The sequence below is a fragment of the Coregonus clupeaformis genome, chromosome 16 (assembly GCF_020615455.1).
Source record: "Coregonus clupeaformis isolate EN_2021a chromosome 16, ASM2061545v1, whole genome shotgun sequence".
Lineage (NCBI taxonomy): Eukaryota > Metazoa > Chordata > Actinopteri > Salmoniformes > Salmonidae > Coregonus > Coregonus clupeaformis.
This window is the reverse complement of record NC_059207.1, coordinates 32,822,551-32,840,983: the sequence shown is the minus strand read 5'-3', so window position 1 is coordinate 32,840,983 and position 18,433 is coordinate 32,822,551. Positions and strand designations below refer to the sequence as shown.

Genomic DNA, 18,433 nt, shown 5'->3' with positions numbered 1-18,433 from the left:
GTTATCCTTGAAAGTTGGAGGGCCAGATGCAAAGAGCACATTGGATTCATGTGATACAGATGGTCTAAACGTATCTCATAATAATGACTTACTATCTCATAATAATGACCTATGATCTCATAATAATTACTTACTATCTCATTATTATGACTTACTATCTCATAACCACTTTTTTGGGGGGTGGTGGGAAAGGGCTTCCATAGGCCTGCTGATAAAACGGCAGCTATATCATCACAACAGCTCTGTAGCCTTAAAATACCTTTTCAGGTGTGAGGTGAAGAAAAATAAACCCGTGCCATTTCAATAGCCTACTGCATGGGTGACATAAACAGCCTCCCTGTCGCATGGGCTCCCCCAGTGATTCTTCGTGCGAACTACTGTCGTATCCTCAGTAGACGAGGATCCCCACGTACAGCAAACGTTACTTTCATTTCGCTTTTTCCTAATCTGACCGTGATGCGTTCTCGCAATTGAGTTCGCTGCCTCCAAATGCCACTCGCGGACGTCTAACGCCTGGAAGCGGTTGTTCGCGCGTTGCTCCTACCAAAAACTGCAAGGACTGCTTTTATAAACGAACATTTTGCTAAAGAGTGGGTATTTGTTACAAACAGTCCATATCGTGGAATATCCAGTAAGGGTTTAACCGGCTTCCAAGACGTGAGGATGAATTCCGTAGGACGGGTGCCTTCAAGAGTGAAAACCAAAAGGACCGAAACCAATTTAGGTGCGGAGAGGGAACATTTTGACAAGCAGCAGGTAAATATGAATAACCTGATGATGGTGGATGCATTTGCCCTGCTCAGCTGTTTGTTTTGCGGCTTTTCGACAAACCAGCGTTTGAAATAGCATATGAGGCCTGTCATTTCTCCAATGTTATTTTTATTTGCGCACAGGAAGGGTAGTAGGTTTCCCAAAACAGCGCTTGTTAACTGTAATATGACGCTCGAAAACATTTTGATGCAAAATCTGCACATGGTCCAATCACCTGAGTTGCTATTTTGATAGGCCTGTGGCACCCCGCGTGGCGAAACATTACTCACAGCATAATTAATATGCCATTCAATCAGCTGTTAGTGGTTGCCTGTGATTAATAACTGAGGTGTAGGCGTAATTCCTTTACATTGATCAGCCATATATATATTTGTCGATAATGTCTCACTGTCCAAACATTTTAACTTAATCATCATCATCATCATTAACATCATCCAAAAACAGCTGGACTCCTCCATCTGAAATGACTTGACGTCCAGCAGAACGCAAACTGTCAACAGTGTGACCATGGCATGAGGCAAGAGAAATCTTTGCCATCTCCTTGTGCCTTTGTTACGGCACCTCATTTGAATATATTGGATCGATTGATGCAAAAATACAGAACCTATTAGTGTTGTCACGCTACCAGTATCGCCTCCCGAGTGGCGCAGTGGTCTAAGGCACTACATCGCAGTGTTATCTGTGCCACCAGAGATCCTGGTTCGAATCCAGGCTCTGTTGTAGCCGGCTGCGACCGGGAGACCCATGGGGCAGCGCACAATTGGCCCAGCGTCGTCCAGGGTAGGGGAGGGAATGGCCGGCAGGGATGTAGCTCAGTTGGTAGAGCATGGTGTTTGCAACGCCAGGGTTGTGGGTTCGATTCCCGATGTATGCACTCACTAACTGTAAGTCTCTCTGGATAAGAGTGTCTGCTAAATGACTAAAATGTAAATGTAAGTAAGGAAGCAAAGGAAACAAAACATGAAGCAGACTAAATTTATTGAGGAAAAAAGTCCTAATGTTGGAAAAAACAGCTTTATGGTGTCACCCAGAGTCACATTTGTTTATTTTGCAAGCTATAGTACAATATTTTACAAAAGTACGTTTTAAAGGACCATAGAGTTTAGTCTGCTTCGTGTTTTCTTTTTTGCCAAGGAAAATCTGGTATCGTAGTATCGCAATACTGGTATCTTGACAAACTAGAACCTATAGTCACACAAGGTCAGCCAGACAAAGTTAGGCAGTGATGATACTAAACTGAATCAATGAGGAAGAGGAAACGCATTCCTTTGGCCTGCTAGATGGAAGAAGGAGTGGGAAAGCGAGATTGTGTGGTCCCTTTGACTGCATTGTTGACAGGATGTTTAAATTTGTCAAAGATTAGCACATCAGAACATATCAGAGGCGCAGTCACATGCCCTTGGCACATCTCTGTTCAGCGCTGCCATAGAGACATGAGATCCTGACATGTTACACCCAAACAGTGACTGGCTTTAGGTCTAGCCATTAGTCAGACCTTTGTACTGCTGACCTGAGGGAGACACTACACTGCTCCTGAGTGAGTCCTGTTTTGCCTTCCCTGTCTATGGTCTACTTGCCCTTTCTCACAGGTTCCTTGTTTGCTTCCTGCTCTGCTTGTGACCGTCTAACTCCTGATATGACAGTGCAAATGTAGAGACCGTTATGTAATGTGCTGCAATGTCCTGGTATTCAAATCAACTCAACTCTGGTGGTCATATAGGGCCTCTATCCAAGGACAGGCAGCTCCACCATATTGTCTTTCTATAGAGGGTGCTGCAGTCGCTCTGTGTGTGCTGCAGTATGTTACCATCCTTATAAAGCTGCCCAAAGTCAGCTGACACCCCTATTTGAATGTTACTAGCCTAATGTAAAGCACACTAATGTAGCTCTACTCTGGTCATCAAAGGCACATAACTGGAAAGACATAAGAAGGCTGCTATACTTGCTATTCATTCAAAACTGTATTAGTGCATTTCCATTGAAAAGGACACGCACCAACGTGATGTTTAATAGGAGCATATCAAATTGGGTGTCAAATGAAAGCTAAGACTATCTTTTTTGGAAATGAAGGCATAGATACATGTTTCAACCATTCTCCATATAACAAATTTGGCATAAGTAAAGGCTTTGATTTCTGCATAAACAGATGGAAAAGTGTTCTTAGAAAACATTGACGAGAAAAAGTCTTAAAAGGTATCAGAAATATACTACTATTCAAAGGTTTGGACACACCTAATCATTCAATAGTTTTTCTTTATTTTTACTATTTTGTACATTGTAGAATAATAGTGAAGACATCAAAACTATGAAATAACACACAAGGAATCATGTAGTAACCAGAAAAGTGTTAAACAAATCAAAATATATTTTATATTTGAGATTCTTCAAAAAGCCACCCTTTGCTTTGATGACAGCTTTGCACACTCTTGGCATTCTCTCAACCAGCTTCATGAGGTAGTCACCTGGAATGCATTTCAATTAGTTAATTTGTGTAATTTCTTTCCTTCTTAATGCGCTTGAGCCAATCAGTTGTGTTGTGACAAGGTAGGGGGGTATACAGACGATAGCCCTATTTGGTAAAAGACCTAGTCCATATTATGGCAAGAACAGCTCAAATAAGCAAAGATAAATGACAGTCCATCATTACTTTAAGACATGAAGGTCAGTCAATATGGAGAATTTCAAGAACTTTGTGCAGTCGCAAAAACCATCAAGCGCTGTGATGAAACTGGCTCTCATGAGGACCGCCACAGGAATGGAAGACCCAGAGTTACCTCTGCTGCAGAGGATAAGTTCATTAGAGTTACCAGCCTCAGAAATTGTAGCCCAAATAAATGCTTCACAGAGTTCAAGTCACAGACTCATCTCAACATCCAACTGTTCAGAGGGGATTGTGTGAATCAGGCCTTCATGGTCGAATTGCTGCAAAAAAAACACTACTAAAGGACACCAATAAGAAGAAGAGACCTGCTTGGGCCAAAAACACGATCAATGGACATTAGACCGGTAGAAATGTGTCCTTTGGTCTGGAGTCCAAATTGGAGATTTTTGGTTCCAACCGCCGTGTCTTTGTGAGACGCGGTGTGGGTGAACAGATGATCTCCGCATGTGTATTTCACACCGTAAAGCATGGAGGAGGAGGTGTTATGGTGTGGGGGTGCTTTGCTGGTGACATTGTCTGTGATTTATTTAGAATTCTTAACCAGCCTGGCTACCACAGCATTCTGCAGCGATACGCCATCCCATCTGGTTTGGGCTTAGTGGGACTATTTTCAACAGGACAATGACTCAACACACCTCCAGGCTGTGTAAGGGCTATTTTACCAAGAAAGAGAGTGATGGAGTGCTGCATCAGATGACCTGGCCTCCACAATCACCTGACCTCAACCCAATTGAGATCGTTTGGGATGAGTCGGACGGCAGAGTGAAGGAAAAGCAGCCAACAAGTGCTCAGCGTATGTAGGAACTCCTTCAAGACTGTTGGAAAAGCATTCCAGGTGAAGCTGGTTGAGAGAATGCCAAAAGCATGCAAAGCTGTCATCAAGGCAAAGGGTGGCTATTTGAAGAATCTCAAATATAAAATATATTTTGATTTGTTTAACACTTTTTTGGTTACTACATGATTCCATATGTGTTATTTCATAGTTTTGATGTCTTCACTATTATTCTACAATGTAGAAAATAGTAAAAATAAAGAAGAACCCTTGAATGAGTAGGAGTGTCCAACCGTTTTACTGGTACTGTATATCAAAGCACAATAATGTTATATTTAGTTTCGTAGAAATTGTTTACCTTCTGTAAGTTTAAGAAATATTGCCTTGTAATTCTGTTACCAAAAACTCACATCTTTAAGATATTTTCTAATTTCTCTCCCTCATGAGGAAGGAGGATAATTAAAGTTCACATAAGTAACAAGTAATGGTAGACCTACCAATTAGTTAGTGATTTTACTGATATAATAGTTAAGGGATTAAAACTTGTAATTGGTAACGAAATTACCAAAAATCAGTAATGGAATTACTGCGAACTGAATTGGCTACAATGGGAAATCGTAATAGTCACAAACCACAGTTGGGTCACCTGCTACTTTCCTCCCTTTCACTGGCATCCTGTTCAGCTGATAACTGTTTTCATTATCTTTCTTTTGTCTGGTGGTGAAACCAAGAGTGTTAAAACAGTCAGACTCTGGACAACCCCTTTCTCTCACTCACTCACTCACTCACTCACTCACTCACTCACTCACTCACTCACTCACTCACTCACTCACTCACTCACTCTCAATTCAATTGAATTCAATTCAAGGGGCTTTATTGGCATGGGAAACATATGTTTACATTGCCAAAGCAAGTGAAATGGATAAACACAAGTGAAATAAACAGTAAAAAGTGAACAGTAAATATTACACTCGCACAAGTTCCAAAATAGAGACATTTCAAATGTCATTATGTCTATATACAGTGCTGTAACGATGTACAAAAGGGAAAATGTATTTACAATGGTGTTTGTTCTTCACTGGTTGCCCTTTTCTTGTGGCAACAGGTCACAAATCTTGCTGCTGTGATTGCACACTGTGGTATTTCACCCAATAGATATGGGAGTTAATCAAAATTGGATTTGTTTTCGAATTCTTTGGGTCTGTGTAATCTCTCTCAATCTCTCTCACTCACACACTGACTCCTACCCATGAGCCCTCTCTTTCCATTTACTTTAACCAGTTTCTTGCTGTTTAAGTACTTACCTAGATGACTAACTTATCTCAGTTTTGACCTGTTGCTTATAAGTCCAATGCACCCTTGTTGCCAGTGTACAATTTCCTGGGTTGTCCATAGAAACCAAGCATCTACAGGAAAATGAAGAAGCCAGTGGAACTATGGTGGGGGTGGTTTGGTAAGGGTTGTTATTATTATTTACAGCTGACATCATCCATTTTGGGTGGCACAGCATGGAGTTAGACACTTAGGGGAGTGAGAGCACAAACATCAGGGAGCGTAGTCATGGTGCTGACACACAGGGCTGATGTGACCATTTTTGAGAGGAGGTGGAGGAGGAGACTGGAATGATTGTAGTACCATTTTAAGATGACACCGCAGTAGTTGACTTCTGCCTCCCTTGAGTGGGTGTGGGCAAGACAGAACCCAAACATCCTAAACGACCTATCAGAATCTCACAGGCTTGTTGTCCAGGAGAGGAAGTGTGTCTCTACAGCACAGAACACTACTCTTTATATCCAACCATTGTAGGATGGTTTAAAGCAATGGCAAGTTACCTACAGTGTATTCGGAAAGTATTCAGACCCCTTGACTTTTTCCACATTTTGTTACGTTAGTCTTATTCAAAAATTTATTAAACAAATAAAAATTCTCATCAATCTACACACAATCCCCCATAATGACAAAACAAAAAAAACAGGTTTAGACATTTTTGCAAATGTATTACAAATAAAAAATAGACCTTATTTACATAAGTATTCAGAACCTTAGCTATGAGACTCGAAATTGAGCTCAGGTGCATCCTGTTTCCATTGATCATCCTTGAGATGTTTCTACAACTTGATTGGAGTCCACCTGTGGTAAATTCAATTGATTGGACATGATTTGGAAAGGCACACACCTGTCTATATAAGGACCCACAGTTGTCAGTGCATGTCAGAGCAAAAACCAAGCCCTGAGGTCGAAGGAATAGTCCGTAGGGCTCCGGGACAGGATTGTGTCGAGGCACATATCTGTGGAAGGTTTCCAAAAAATTCTGCAGCGTTGAAGGTCCCCAAGAACACAGTGGCCTCCATCATTCTTAAATGGAAGAAGTTTGGAACCACCAAGACTCTTCCTAGAGCTGGCCGCCCGGCCAAACTGAGCAATCAGGAGAGAAGGGCCTTGGTCAGGGAGGTGACCAAGAACCCGATGGTCACTCTGACAGAGTTCCTCTGTGGAGATGGGAGAACCTTCCAGAAGGACAACCATCTCTGCAACACTCCACCAATCAGGCCTTTACGGTAGAGTGGCCAGACGGAAGCCACTCCTCAGCTCTTTTGGAGTTAGCCATGACAGCTCTTTTGGAGTTTGCCAAAAGGCACCTAAAGGACTCAGACCATGAGAAACAAGATTCTCTGGTCTGATGAAACCAAGATTGAAGTCTTTGGCCTGAATGCCAAGCGTCACATCTGGAGGAAACCTGGCACCATCCCTACGGTGAAGCATGGAGGTGGCAGCATCATGCTGTGGGGATGTTTTTCAGCGGCAAGGACTGGGAGACTAGACAGGATCGAGGGAAAGATGAACGGAGCAAAGTACAGAGAGATCCTTGATGAAAACCTTCTCCAGAGCGCTCAGGACCTCAGACTGGAGCGAAGGTTCACCTTCCAACAGGACAATAACCGTAAGAACACAGCCAAGACAACGCAGGTGTGGCTTCGGGACACGTCTCTGAATGTCCTTGAGTGGCCCAGCCAGAGTCTGGACTTGAACCCGATCGAACATCTCTGGAGAGACCTGAAAATAGCTGTGCAGCGACGCTCCCTATCCATCCTGACAGAGCTTGAGAGGATCTGCAGAGAAGAAGTGGAGAAACTACCCAAATAAAGGTGTGCCAAGCCTGTAGTGTCATACTCAAGGCTGTAATCGCTGCCACAGGTGCTTCAACAAAGTACTGAGTAAAGGGTCTGAATACTTATGTAAATGTGACATTTCAGCTTTTTATTTTTAATAAATTTGCAAACATTTCTAAAGACCTGTTTTTGCTTTGTCATTATGGGGTATTGTGTGTAGATTGATGAGTAACAAAAACAATTTTAATAAATGTTTGCATAATGCCGTAACATAACAAAATGTGGAAAAGGTCAAGGGGTCTAAATACTTTCTGAATGCACTGTATATATCCGTGTAGGATGTCCGGTTTAGGAGAAGAAGCAGCAGGGGTGAGGACAGAATAGTTTCATCAAAGGCAGGAAAAGCTAGTCCAGTTGGGGCTCAGGTTTCCGTTTGTATCATCACTGTAAGAGACTGAGCCAGCTATTGTTGTGCTGTCTGGGAGACAAAATACAAGAAAGCAGGAGTTAAGGAGAAATGTAACACAATAGGGAAATTTACATAATAGCCATGAAAGGCTGTTCTATGAAAACAGCTAGTATTTGATGTTGTGAGAATGATAATTGAAACTGACTTGTTGAAATTAAACGTTTTAAAATGGAGACTGGAATGATTGTAGTACCATTTTAAGATGACACCGCAGTAGTTGACTTCTGCCTCCCTTGAGTGGGTGTGGGCAAGACAGAACCCAAACATCCTAAACGACCTATCAGAATCTCACAGGCTTGTTGTCCAGGAGAGGAAGTGTGTCTCTACAGCACAGAACACTACTTTACATAATAGCCATGAAAGGCTGTTCTATGAAAACAGCTAGTATTTGATGTTGTGAGAATGATAATTGAAACTGACTTGTTGAAATTAAACGTTTTAAAATGTTGTTAATGTTGCCAAGTGACAACAGGGAAGGCTGTCTTACGAAATCAAAGGGGGTTTGATATAGCTATTTATCAAAACACACCCCAAATTCCACTATCCAATTTCCTGTTTACCGCTAAACAATGTAGTGTTGGATAGAGAAATACAGGACATGCATTTCAATTCATTCCCTGATAGATTTGAACAGCAGTGTGTTGGCGACTGAGCAGGCCTCTTGCTACTATCAGTACATTACTATCTAACACTTCTTCTCAACACTCCCAGTGAATTAGTGCTAGACTAGTTAATGCTAACATAACCAGACAGTTCGTTCAGCCTCATTAGCAGTGTGTTTACACTAGGCTAACAGCATTAATAGTGGCAGCCGTGCAGTGCTTGGGTCTGTGTCTGACCTTGACAGCCAGAGCCGCAGCAGCAGTCTGTTGAATTAAGCTGATAAGGAATGCAATACCTAGAGTCACTGCAGGGCACCTGACTGACTGCCCAGTATGGAGTAGACTAGAGGTGTTACTGCTGTGTCTCCACTAGCTATAGTCCCCCTGCAGGGATGTCTAAGCACATAGACACACTGCTGCTGAAAGGCAAGAAGGAAGAAGATGAGAAGGTAAGAAGGGTGGGATCAGGGGATGGGAGGGATGAAGCAGAGTGTTTATCTGGTGACTGGCCTCAGGGATTAGGCTGGGCTCATCCCTCTCTCCTCATTCCCTCTCACTACTTGTCCCTCTATTGGGGGATTTAGACATGTTTGGGACCAGGTTCAATGTTGTAGCATGTGTCAGACAGCTAAATGGTGTCAGACTGTCTCTGGCCCACTTAGATCACAGTTGACCAGCTTCTCCTGTTTCCAACCAGATGAATGTAGACTTTTCTGACCTTATGGCATTGCTGTTGAAAGTTTTAATGGTGTTTGTTTCTTTGTATGAATGAGTGACGGAGTGTGCCAGTGGGGGACGGGGTAGTTCTTTTGTTGGTTTGTGTCATTGCCAATCTACAATTCTAGACTTCTAGCAGTTCTATAAATTCCATTGCTCACACTTCACTGCATTATGCAGTTTCTGATAAGGTTAGTGTAACAAGGATCTCCCTTCCTCCCCCTTCCCTCTCGCTTCCTTTCTCCCTCACACTCCCGGTCTTTTTCACTCACACACTCTCTCTCCTCCTCTCCTCTCCTCTCCTCTCCTCTCCTGTCCTCTGAGTGTCAATCAGTCTGAATGTATTAAGGAGCCTCCCTGCAGCCATGCTGCTCCATGGCCATCTGCCGAGGCCTCTGTGGCAGAGCGTGGCCCCCATTCAACCCGATCTTATACCCCAGCTGACGGGCCTTCCTCCTCCCACAAACCCCTCATTGTCATGCACCCCTCCAGGCCACCACTTGCTCAGGCCCCCTATAAGCCAGCACTAGCAGTAGCCTCACAAGGAGGGGTCCACATTAACCAAGACTGCCCTCTGTCTCTCCTCCCAACTTTCCCCTCACTCGTGAGTGGTTGCCTTAGGCGCACAGTAGCCCCTCTGTGCTTTGTTTAGTGACTGTGTGTTTTGGGAGAGGGGGAAGTTGGTGGGTTGTGGTCTGTGGTGTCTCCACAGTTTCACTAACTGAGGTCTTTATGCATTTCCGGGATTGCTGGCAAATTTCGACCAGGCTTGACTCGAATTTCCGAGATTGTGTTCCTCCCTCCCTATGTGAACGATAAGATGTGTGCATTCTAGAGTGAGTGAATGTACTGTATGTGACTGTGTATACAGCAAGTGGGTAAAGGAAAAATGTGGGATTATTTTTCGATTGAGTGACTCATTAGGGCAGAATGTATGCGTGTGTGTGTGCGTACAGACTTACATTTGCCCCTGCTCGGTGTAACATACCAGTGTCTCTTTTCTGTGGCGGTGGTGGGTTATTGAGGGGGAAGTAGGGCGAGAGGGAGCTGGGACAGGACCAGAAAATCTGCATAAATGAATCATAACAGCTCATGTATGTCACTGCAAACTGGATTAGTCAGTCGGTTATGTAATGAATTGAAATGAAATAGAACAGCATGCTGTGAGTGAACAGGGGATCCAGAGCTCTTGAATTCCTCCATCTTCTTGTCCTTTTCACCTGCTGTGGTATATACAGTTGAAGTCGGAAGTTTAAATACACTTAGGTTGGCGTCATTAAAACTCGTTTTTCAACCACTCCACAAATGTATTGTTAACAAACTATAGTTTTGGCAAGTCGGTTAGGACATCTACTTTGTGCATGACACAAGTAATTTGTCCAACAGTTGTTTACAGACAGATTATTTCACTTATAATTCACTGTATCACATTCCAGTGGGTCAGAAGTTTACATACACTAAGTTGACTGTGACTTTAAACAGCTTGGAAAATGCCAGAAAATGATGTCATGGCTTTAGAAGCTTCTGATAGGCTAATTGACATCATTTGAATCAATTGGAGGTGGACCTGTGGATGTATTTCAAGGCCTACCTTCAAACTCAGTGCCTCTTTGCTTGACATCATGGGAAAATCAAAAGATATCAGCCAAGACCTCAGGAAAAAAATTGTAGACCTCCACCAGTCTGGTTCATCCTTGGGAGCAATTTCCAAACGCCTGAAGGTACCACGTTCATCTGTACAAACAATAGTACGCAAGTATAAACACCATGGGACCACGCAGCCGTCATAACGCTCAGGAAGGAGACGCGTTCTGTCTCCTAGAGATGAAGGTACTTTGGTGCGAAAAGTGTAAATCAATCCCAGAACAACAGCAAAGGACCTTGTGAAGATGCTGGAGGAAACCGGTACAAAAGTATCTATATCCACAGTAAAACGAGTCCTATATCGGCATAACCTGAAAGGCCGCTCAGCAAGGAAGAAGCCACTGCTCCAAAACCCCCATTAAAAAAGCCCGACTACGGTTTGCAACTGCACATGGGGATAAAGATCTTACTTTTTGGAGAAATGTCCTCTGGTCTGATGAAACAAAAATGGAACTGTTTGGCCATAATGACCATCGTAATGTTTGGAGGAAAAAGGGGGTAACTTGCAAGCTGAAGAACACCATCCCAACCGTGAAGCACGGGGGTGGCAGCATCATGCTGTGGGGGTGTTTGCTGCAGGAGAGACTGGTGCACTTCACAAAATGGATGGCATCATGAGGAATGAAAATGATGTGGATATATTGAAGCAACATCTCAAGACATCAGTCAGGAAGTTAAAGCTTGGTTGCAAATGGGTCTTCCAAATGGACAATGACCCCAAGCATACTTCCAAAGTTGGGGCAAAATGGCTTAAGGACAACAAAGTCAAGGTATTGGAGTGGCCATCACAAAGCCCTGACCTCAATCCTATAGAAAATGTGTGGGCAGAACTGAAAAAGTGTGTGCGAGCAAGGAGGCCTACAACCTGACTCAGTTACACCAGCTCTGTTAGGAGGAATGTGCCAAATTTCACCCAACTTATTGTGGGAAGCTTGTAGAAGGCTACCTGAAACGTTTGACCCAAGTTAAACAATTTAAAGGCAATGCTACCAAATACTAATTTAGTGTATGTAAACTTCTGACCCACTGGGAATGTAATGTGATGAAAGAAATAAAAGCTGAAATAAATCACTACTATTATTCTGACATTTCACATTCTTAAAATAAAGTGGTGATCCTAACTGACCTAAGACAGGGAATTTTTACTAGGATTAAGTGTCAGGAATTGTGAAAAACTAAGTTTAAATGTATTTGGCTAAGGTCTATGTAAACTTCCAACTTCAACTGTGTGTATATATATATATATATATTTTTTTTAAGTCCTCCCTGATCTTAAACGGCACTGAAACACACATGCTTTGAGGGAAGTGTTGACCTAGCTCTGACTGTGCTTCTCTCCCTTCATCCCTCCATTCACTCTGACTAGTTCTACCTGTTGGCCCAGATGCCTGAGGGACCAGGACAGAGGCACTGTGTACCGTGTTGCTGGTCACATTAGGTCTCTTTTCTCTATTGTCATTGTCAGCATAACATGGCGAGGACACCCTGATGCATGGAGTATTTTGGGAGCATGTAGGGTATCAACTGTTAGGAATGCTCATTTGACACGTTTTGTAATCCATCTAATGTAGGAATCCCAGTTGCCATCAGTGGTGTAAAGTCAACCAGCAATTACATTTGGAATGCTGTAATCATGTCATGTGTTTGGAAAAGATGGACACCCGGGTTTGTTAAACTTTTATCCTCGGATAACCTCCGATTATTACATATCTCAGATGTTTTATCAGAAACAACAGCTCCTTGTGCTGTATTATCTCTCGATGCAGAAAAAGCTTTTGATATCCCTTACTAGATCTGACTTTGCTGATGGCTACTTTATAGAAGAAAAATGTACTGCTATGACTGTGATGTGGTTGTCCCACCTAGCTATCTTAAAAGGATTGTACCCTTTTTTTCTTTTTTTTCTTAGCCTAAAATGACATAACCAAAATCTAACTGCTCAGGACCTGAAGCAAGGATATGCATATTCTTGATATTATTTGAAAGGAAACACTTTGAAGTTTGTGGAAATGTGAAATTAATGTAGGAGAATAACACATTAGATCTGGTAAAAGATAATACAAACAAAAAAAATCTGTTTTATTTTTTATTTTATTTAATCATTTTTTAAATGAAAGAGAAAGGCCAGACAGTGATGTAGGAATCTAGGTGTAATTTAGATTTTGTCCACAAAATGGCATCATTGTGTGTGCAAAGTTTCAGACTGATCCAGTGAAGGATTACATCACTACACAATATTTTGTATCAAGTCTGCCAGGAGTTTTCCCAAATGTTCAGAATTTGTCAATTTATACATTTGCAAGTACATACAGTGGGGGAAAAAAGTATTTAGTCAGCCACCAATTGTGCAAGTTCTCCTACTTAAAAAGATGAGAGAGGCCTGTACATTTCATCATAGGAACACGTCACCTATGACAGACAAAATGAGAAAATCCAGAAAATCACATTGTAGGATTTTAATGAATTTATTTGCAAATTATGGTGGAAAATAAGTATTTGGTCAATAACAAAAGTTTCTCAATACTTTGTTATATACCCTTTGTTGGCAATGACACAGGTCAAACGTTTTCTGTAAGTCTTCACAAGGTTTTCACACACTGTTGCTGGTATTTTGGCCCATTCCTCCATGCAGATCTCCTCTAGAGCAGTGATGTTTTGGGGCTGTCGCTGGGCAACACGGACTTTCAACTCCCTCCAAAGATTTTCTATGGGGTTGAGCTCTGGAGACTGGCTAGGCCACTCCAGGACCTTGAAATGCTTCTTACGAAGCCACTCCTTCATTGCCCGGGCGGTGTGTTTGGGATCATTGTCATGCTGAAAGACCCAGCCACGTTTCATCTTCAATGCCCTTGCTGATGGAAGGAGGTTTTCACTCAAAATCTCACGATACATGGCCCCATTCATTCTTTCCTTTACACGGATCAGTCGTCCTGGTCCCTTTGCAGAAAAACAGCCCCAAAGCATGATGTTTCCACCCCCATGCTTCACAGTAGGTATAGGCGGCAGGTAGCTTAGTGCTTAAGAGCGTTGTGCCAGTAACCGAAAGGTCGCTGGTTCTAATCCCCGAGCCGACTAGGTGAAAAATCTGTCGATGTGCCCTTGAGCAAGGCACTTAACCCTAATTGCTCCTGTAAGTCGCTCTGGATAAGAGCGTCTGCTAAATGACTAAAAATGTAATGTAAATGTAAAATGTGTTCTTTGGATGCAACTCAGCATTCTTTGTCCTCCAAACACGACGAGTTTAGTTCTTACCAAAAAGTTATATTTTGGTTTCATCTGACCATATGACATTCTCCCAATCCTCTTCTGGATCATCCACATGCACTCTAGCAAACTTCAGACGGGCCTGGACATGTACTGGCTTAAGCAGGGGGACACGTCTGTCACTGCAGGATTTGAGTCCCTGGCGGCGTAGTGTGTTACTGATGGTAGGCTTTGTTACTTTGGTCCCAGCTCTCTGCAGGTCATTCACTAGGTCCCCCCGTGTGGTTCTGGGATTTTTGCTTGTGATCATTTCGACCCCACGGGGTGAGATCTTGCGTGGAGCCCCAGATCGAGGGAGATTATCAGTGGTCTTGTATGTCTTCCATTTCCTAATAATTGCTCCCACAGTTGATTTCTTCAAACCAAGCTGCTTACCTATTGCAGATTCAGTCTTCCCAGCCTGGTGCAGGTCTACAATTTTGTTTCTGGCGTCCTTTGACAGCTTTTTGGTCTTGGCCATAGTGGAGTTTGGAGTGTGACTGTTTGAGGTTGTGGACAGGTGTATTTTATACTGATAACAAGTTCAAACAGGTGCCATTAATACAGGTAACGAGTGGAGGACAGAGGAGCCTCTTAAAGAAGAAGTTACAGGTCTGTGAGAGCCAGAAATCTTGCTTGTTTGTAGGTGACCAAATACTTATTTTCCACCATAATTTGCAAATAAATTCATTAAAAATCCTACAATGTGATTTTCTGGAATTTTTTTCTCAATTTGTCTGTCATAGTTGACGTGTACCTTTTTAAGTGGGAGAACTTGCACAATTGGTGGCTGACTAAATACTTTTTTCCCCCACTGTATGGCTTTTTCTTTACAACTCTGTCTAGAAGTTCAGCATCCCGGAGTCGCCTCTTCACTGTTGACATTGAGACTGGTGTTTTGCGGGTACTATTTAATGAAGTTGCCAGTTGAGGACCTGTAAGGCGTCTGTTTCTCAAACTAGACACTCTAATGTATTTGTCCTCTTGCTCAGTTGTGCACCTGGGCCTCCCACTCCTCTTTCTATTCTGGTTAGAGCCAGTTTGTGCTGTTCTGTGAAGGGAGTAGTACACAGCGTTGTACGAGATCTTCAGCTTCTTGGTAATTTCTCGCATGGAATAGCCTTCATTTCTCAGAACACGAATAGACTGACGAGTTTCAGAAGAAAGTTATTTGTTTCTGGCCATTTTGATCCTGTAATCGAACCCACAATTGCTGATGCTCCAGCTACTCAACTAGTCTCAAGAAGGCCAGTTTTATTGCTCCTTTAATCAGCACAACAGTTTTCAGCTGTGCTAACATAATTGCAAAAGGGTATTCTAATGATCAATTAGACTTTTAAAATGATAAACTTGGATTAGGAAACACAACGTGCCATTGGAACACAGGACTGATGGTTGCTGATAATGGGCCTCTGTACCTATGTAGATATTCCATTAAAAATCTGCAGTTTCCAGCTACAATAGCCATTTACAACATGAACAATGTCTACACTGTATTTCTGATCAATTTGATATTATTTTAATGGACAAAAAAATTGCTTTTCTTTCGAAAACAAGGACATTTCTAAGTGACCCCAAACTTTTGAACAGTAGTGTAATTGAATTTGATCAACCCTTTAACTAGAACAGAATATGGGAAAATATAACCTTGGCATCCCGTAATCCGAACCATCAATTTATAAATTTTAAGTCTGTTCACAGATTGTATTTAGTGCCAAGGAAATGTTTTTACTATGAAATTGGCACCAACTGTTCGCTGTGTCCCCTAAATCAGGTAGGCACATTCCTTCATATGATGTGGAAGTGCCCTACAGTTAAATGCTTCTGGGGTATTCGAAGTGCTTGATTTTAAATATTCAATGTAAGGGGAGACTCAAGGGATGGATAGGTGGGAGGGGGACTGATAAGCAACCTCCGTTGCTAAGTGTTATGGGAAGCATGCTAGCAGATACCTATAAACTTCCAGTCATTGCGCTAAAGCAAGTTAGCATTAGCTCGCGAAACTACCTCTAACTTCCTTCCTTCATACTGGACACAGAAGCATATAAATGGTATCCATGAGTTCATCTGACTCTGGGGAAGTAGATACATGGCCTCATTGTGAAAATCCTGAAGTATCCCTTTTTAAATATGCTTTTTGTCACTGTTGAGTGGTAGTTCAGTAGCAATAGTGACTGATGGCCTCAACCCGTCCTCTCTCTCCTCTCCCAGCTCAGCAGCATCAGCAAAGCCATCAACTCCAACGAGGCGCCTGTGAAAGAGAAACATGCACGCCGTATCCTTCAATATAACCCCAAACTGGGAACAGTAAACCTTTTTGCTATTATGTGCTCCAAACTTTGTATGCCTGATAACCCACTGTGCCGAACAACTGGGCTGTTTTTAACCACTGGGGAGTTATGCTGTAGAACCCCAACCCTGTTTGATATACAATGTAATCATGTGGTGTTCTGTAAAGGTAATTTGGTTTTTAGAGCTGACATTTGCCATCATGTAGGCTATACATCCATCCTAGGATAAAAATAATGTAGTTTAAGACAACGAAATAATGCCATGCGGAGCGTTTGAAAATAAACACATTCATTGGACCAGTGCTGTTGCTGATTCTACAGGATTAGCATTGAAAATGTGACTAGCGGTCGGAAAATCAATTAATAAAGTGGCTGTAGATCATTTGAATAAAGTTTAAATGAATAGAATGACAGTAAAACAGTTTTTCTGTTGTAGTTAGCTGAAATTCACTACGATTGTATTTATTTTCCACTTTGATGGCAAAGTTTCTGTACTGCTACCATTCATTCTGTCATTTTCGCTCTGGTGCTGGTTCAGTGAATTCGTTTATTTTCGAACGCTTCTGCATGGAATTATTACATAAGGGATAATCAATGAGGGGCTATGTGTTCTATGGACAATAATGAACGACGTGGAAGGTGTGTTCCACAACGCGCTAGCGGAGTGGAACTAACCTCCCACGGAGTTGCATTATTTTCCAGAGAACGCATAGAGTCCTGAGTATATAGCCATTGAATTTTACCATGCTGATATACTGTGCGCTATAGGGAAATAATGCACGCTCTAGAATGCCGTTCAAGCCAATCAGAAATGAGTATTCAACAATGCCATTTTATAATTAAGCAATAAGGCACGAGGGGGTGTGGTATATGGCAACATACCACGTCTAAGGACTGTTCTTATGCACGACGCATCGCGGAGTGCCTGGACACAGCCCTTAGCCGTGGGATATTGGCCATATACCACAAACCCAGAGGTGCCTTATTGCTATTATAAACTGGTTACCAACGTAATTAGAGCAGTAAAAATAAATGTTTTGACATACCCGTGGTATTTGGTCAGATATACCACGGCTGTCAGCCAATCAGCATTCAGGGCTCGAACCGCCCATTTTATAAGTTGTCTTAACCTTTGTTATCTTCAACTTAGAATTCACCCAGGATATTTTACTGCTAAATGTATCTATGGCAACAATGCTTATTATCAAAGTTTATTGGTCACGTGCACACGGTACAGTGAAATGCTTACTTGCTAACTCGCAACAATGTACAATGTATTTTATGCTCCTGGGATGATTTAGTGTTAAGTATACATTAATCTCTTAAACTGTGTTTTGTTTTAGGTAATGTAGTAAGATAGAGGTGTTGAAATTGTGTGATTTTTATTACGGTCTCCATCGCACATGAGAGGAAGAGAAAGTAAAAGAATATGTGAGGGACCGAGTGAAGGTATTGTTTTGGCTTTGTATTTTGCTGGTCTTCCTTGACGGCCCCTACAGGGATAATTCTGGGGACCCACAGGGAAAAGGGGGCCTTTACCTTCTGGTCCTACGCCTTGGGCCTCCCTTTGTCCAGAAACTCCATCCTCAGCTGGAAGTTCTGCCATGTGCTTCACAAAGTGCTGCGGGACGGCCACCATAACGTAAAACCTGCTCTCCGCTCTATACACTCTACTCTGTATTAGGGTTTTCATTTCCACATAATCAAATACATACAATAAAAAAATGTAGAGAGAGAAAAGGAACATACAGTGGGGAGAACAAGTATTTGATACACTGCCGATTTTGCAGGTTTTCCTACTTACAAAGCATGTAGAGGTCTGTAATTTTTATCATAGGTACACTATTGTATGATTTTTAAGTAATTAATTTGCATTTTATTGCATGACATAAGTATTTGATACATCAGAAAAGCAGAACTTAATATTTGGTACAGAAACCTTTGTTTGCAATTACAGAGATCATACGTTTCCTGTAGGTCTTGACCAGGTTTTCACACACTGCAGAAGGGATTTTGGCCCACTCCTCCATACAGACCTTCTCCAGATCCTTCAGGTTTCGGGGCTGTTGCTGGGCAATACGGACTTTCAGCTCCCTCCAAAGATTTTCTATTGGGTTCAGGTCTGGAGACTGGCTAGGCCACTCCAGGACCT

At 42.2% G+C, this 18,433-nt stretch overlaps 1 protein-coding gene across 2 annotated transcripts in view; it reads left to right on the top strand.

Moving 5' to 3' along the window:
- The first annotated feature begins 217 nt into the window (after positions 1–217).
- LOC121584872 (huntingtin-interacting protein 1-related protein) overlaps positions 218–18,433 on the top strand; it is a 40,331-nt gene continuing 22,115 nt past the window's right edge. Inside the window, exons 1-3 of one of the 2 annotated variants that reach the window (XM_041901061.2) lie at positions 218–756; positions 16,202–16,265; positions 17,781–17,923. In XM_041901061.2, the coding sequence (XP_041756995.1) occupies positions 664–756; positions 16,202–16,265; positions 17,781–17,923 (300 nt within the window). In that variant the 5' untranslated portion in view covers positions 218–663. The remainder of the gene's footprint in view (positions 757–16,201; positions 16,266–17,780; positions 17,924–18,433) is intronic. The other variant, XM_041901062.2, reaches the window with a different exon arrangement.